This window comes from Salvelinus sp. IW2-2015, linkage group LG10, assembly GCF_002910315.2.
Source record: "Salvelinus sp. IW2-2015 linkage group LG10, ASM291031v2, whole genome shotgun sequence".
NCBI lineage: Eukaryota > Metazoa > Chordata > Actinopteri > Salmoniformes > Salmonidae > Salvelinus > Salvelinus sp. IW2-2015.
Genome location: NC_036850.1, coordinates 12,148,688 through 12,153,056, shown reverse-complemented (window position 1 = coordinate 12,153,056; position 4,369 = coordinate 12,148,688). Strand labels below are relative to the sequence as shown.

Sequence of the window (4,369 nt, the reverse complement as noted above, 5' to 3'; positions counted from 1 at the left end):
ATTCTACAATGTAGAAAATAGTAAAAATAAAGAAAAACCCTTGAATGAGTAGGTGTTCTAAAACTTTTGACCGGTAGTGTACATGGTGAAAGTACAGTTTAAACTGGACTTTAAACCGTTCCAATACCCATAGACACAACGGTTRCAAAGCGTCTGAAACTTTCCGATACATTTCCGGAATTGTTCTGGAAATTTTCCATGGGAAGTTAAACCCTGGARTTTGGGGAATTTTGCTTAAATTCATCTAAAACGTTAGCTTAYAACAGTGAGTCTTTTTATGGTATACACATAAGGCAATTCTCGGTCTTGTGGCATATTTTGGTTAAACTATCCATAATTCAATGGAATTGCAACCCTCTGCATGCACAGTGCATTCTTCCATCACATGTACAGCTGATTCTCAAKATCTTGCACACTAATGGAATGCTATTGAGCCCACACTACTACACTGTCTGAGCCAAGGACTACATGCTTTCTGGTAAGTTTTGATAACAATACTGGGTGGGGTGAATATATTTGATATGACATACATTATATTTTGTTAACTAGTAAATAGTAGCCTAGGAGTCTCTCCAAGAAATGGCCATGTCAGTCTGGATTATGTATTTTGGGAGAGAGTGGTAAGCAGCCTGAMACTCCTGAAACCTAYAGCAGTAGCCATTGCACGGATTGAAGGAGACAATGCCATCCTGTCTGATGTTCAGACTCTGCTTGCAGATAGATGTAAGAGAAGAAATCCGTACTGCCCTGCCCACTTCACTGTTGCTCCAAGCAGAGGAAACTGCAGTTCTGAAATATATCAAAAGGCGTGAAGACTTCTGCCTGAAGCCCATACACGTCGCAGCGTACATGTTGGACCCCAAGTATACTGGCAAGAGCATCCTGTCTGGTGCAGAGATCAACAAACCCTATGGATCATCACTACCATGTCTCGCCACCTTGGCCTGGATGAGGGAAAGGTTCTTGGCAGTCTGGCGAAGTACACTTCCAAGCCATGGCTTTGGGATGGAGATGCAATATGACAGTCGTGCCAACATCAGCCACCTGGTGTAAGGGACTTTGTGGATCTGAGGCTATTTCCCCTGTTGCCTCCATCATCCTCCAAATCCCACCAACATCAGCCGCCTCAAAGCGCAATTGGTCCTTGTTTGGGAACACACACACCAAAGCACGCAACAGGCTGATCAATACAAGGGTTGAAGAATTGGTGTCCATCCGGGCAAATTTGAGGTTTTTTGAGCCTGACAACGAGCCATCCTCAACAAGGTTGGAAAGTGACAGTGAAGATGAGACCTCAGAGTCTGATGTTCAAGAGGTGGACATTGAAGAGATCCAGGGAGAAGACATGGAAGCCTGAGAGGAAGACAACCAAAGCTGTAGTTTCTAGACTATCATTTTACAGATGTTTGTTGAAAGCTTTTTTGGGAGATGCGATGGATCATTGGGGATCATTCAATATTCCCTTTCTTTCGTTGTTCAGTGAAATCATCCCATTTGAAGAGTCAACTCATTTAATTAAAGTTMAATTTGTAACTAAATTGTTTTTTTTATTTATATTGGAAGGATTTAATCATTTGCAATTATGTCTACTTATAAGGTAAAAGGTTTATGTTTCTGTCTCCATATGATATTGTAAATATATTCAATGCAAAAAACATCTACATTTAAATGGTATTAATATTGATTTCCGTATATTTCCGTTAATTCCCATATATTCCCGTTAATTCCAACGGGAAGTTTCCACCTCTGAATATTCCCCAAAATGTGCAACCCTCACAGACACAGGTGATTAATTGTACAATTATGGGTTAGGCTTGACTTTKAAATGGTGCATTGCAGATGTATTCTGAGTCATCAGATGTTACTTATACTGCTACTAAAGATATTAGCTAGAGCTTATCATTTGAGTCTATGGTAAAATGCTGTTTTGCCTGGGATTCACAATTAACATGTGTAAGAGGGCTAAATGAATTGCTGTTTTATTATTTTTATTTTTTTGCATAAACAATATTTTGTACTTGGATCATTATTTTCATGCTTCTGTGTAGCATTGCCATTATATATTAACATTGTAGTTCAATTGTATATTAACATTGTAGTTCAGTCACATTTCAGAATTTAAGATGAGTATGCTGCCACCTGCCGGATACATCTGGAAATCCAACATGACACTAAATCGCTGGGCTGCGCCTGCGTACGTTTTGACGTCTACAGTTTCCGGAAGTGGATCGTTCAGTCCCGTGGGTCAGAGTAAAAAAACGATAGCACAAACAAATATACGTATTTCTTTAATTTCAACATCACAAATGTCAGGGGGGACCAGTTTAGAGAACGCGAATCCCTTGATTTTTCAACGAACAGGCGAGAGACTTCAGACCGCAAATGACGAGGACGAAGATGTYKCTGATCCCATCGACGACAGAGAAATATTTGATATCCTTTCTGTGTAGCTATCTTAAGGATACATCYCTTGAGCTTTCAATGTCATACTAATTAACTTTGCATATGATGCTTAATTCTTTAATAAGAAAGCTTATTTCTCAACATTGTGTTATCAGATTTCACCTTAACCCACGCTACATCTCATCAGATCCATTAATGATCCTGAACACCCACTGTCCCTCGAGGAGTTGAATGTCGTGGAACAAGTGCGAGTGCGCGTGAGTTAAACTTCTTTCACAACTTTTTCCCCAGTTAGAAGTTCGACACACAGACATACTTGTGTAGCTACTAAGGACAGCAGATAGTCCATACTGTGTTAGCCTAACCATCAACTTTATTTTTCTTTACAGGTAGATGACCAAGAGAACACAGTGGGTGTGGAGTTCACCCCCACTATACCCCACTGCAGCATGGCAACTCTCATAGGCCTGTCCATCAAAGTCAAACTGCTGCGGTCCCTGCCAGAAAGGTTTAAGGTGGGTGAAATAAATGAAGTCTGCTTCCTGGTGAGCTGTGAGAGGAGAACAAGCTTTAATATGATTTAATTGTCTGGACATTTAACATTAACATAGTGGGTCATGTCCGTCTATGCCTAATCATATCTGCAGATTGATGTGCACATCACTCCTGGGACGCATGCCTCAGAAGATGCAGGTAAAGTCCAATTTGTAAGTCGCTCTGGATAAGAGCGTCTGCTAAATGACTTAAATGTAAACGTAAATGTAAAGTGACATGCCTCTGAAGTAACTCAACATTGAGGCTGAGACCAACAATCACACCTTCAAGACGACTGTTGTAGACTGCCCTTTTTGAGATGCCCTTAATATCAATTCCACAGTAACAGTGATACTGAGACTATGAATTTTCACTTTAAAATGTATGTTAAACAAAATCCAATGACTACAAAGTTAAGCAAATCATGCAACTCTATGCACAAGGACTACTTTTAACAATTTCCACAGAAATKTTTACAAAAACACATTTACTTGAACAACAGTGCAGAAGCAAATTTTGTTAACAGAATGACAGTTTGTGCTTTTTTTTGCTGTCATTCTTTTACGGAACTTTGCATCTGCACTGTTCTTGAAGTAAATGTGTTTTTGTGGAAATTGTTCAAAGTAGTCCTTGTGTGTAGAGTTGTATGGGTTGTTTAACTTTGCAAATATTGGGTTTTGTTTTACATACACTGCTGTTCAAAAGTTTGGGGTCACTTAGAAATGTCATATATATTTTTTTTTGTACATTAAAATAACATCAAATTAATCAGAAATATAGTAGACATTGTTAATGTTGTAAATTACTATTGTAGCTGCAAAGGGCTGATTTATTATTAATTAWTTTTTTTGCCCATTTCTCCCCAATTTCGTKGTATCCAATTGGTAGTTACAGTCTTGTCTCATCGCTGCAACTCCCGTACGGACTCTGGAGAGGTGAAGGTCTAGAGCTGTGCGTCCTCTGAAACACAACCCCGCCGCACTGCTTCTTGACAGTGCCCACTTAACCCTGAAACCAGCCCCACCAATGTGTCGGAGGAAACACCGTACGCCTGGCGACTGACGCTGGGCCAATTGTGTGCCGCCCCATGGGTCTCTGGCCGGCTGCAACAGAGCCTGGACTCAAACCCAGAATCTCTAGTGGCACAGCTAGCACTGCAATGCAGTGCCTTAGACCAATCRGGAGGGCTAAAAATTGCTTAATGGAATATCTACGTAGGCGTACAGAGGCCCATTATCAGCAACCATCACTCCTGTGTTCCAATGGCACGTTGTGTTAGCTAATCCAAGTTTATCATTTTAAAAGGCTAATTGATCATTAGAAAACCCTTTTGCAATTATGTTAGCCCAGCTGAAAACTGTTGTCCTGATTTAGAGGCAAGAAAACTGGCCTTCTTTAGACTAGTTGAGTATCTGGAGCATCAGCATTTGTG

At 40.3% G+C, this 4,369-nt stretch overlaps 1 protein-coding gene across 1 annotated transcript in view; it reads left to right on the top strand.

Moving 5' to 3' along the window:
- Nucleotides 1-2,192: 2,192 nt before the first annotated feature.
- LOC112081149 (cytosolic iron-sulfur assembly component 2B) overlaps nucleotides 2,193-4,369 on the top strand; it is a 4,148-nt gene continuing 1,971 nt past the window's right edge. The window contains exons 1-4 of the mRNA XM_070445386.1: nucleotides 2,193-2,435; nucleotides 2,583-2,660; nucleotides 2,793-2,918; nucleotides 3,051-3,096. Coding sequence (XP_070301487.1) covers nucleotides 2,307-2,435; nucleotides 2,583-2,660; nucleotides 2,793-2,918; nucleotides 3,051-3,096 — 379 coding nt within the window. The 5' untranslated portion in view covers nucleotides 2,193-2,306. The remainder of the gene's footprint in view (nucleotides 2,436-2,582; nucleotides 2,661-2,792; nucleotides 2,919-3,050; nucleotides 3,097-4,369) is intronic.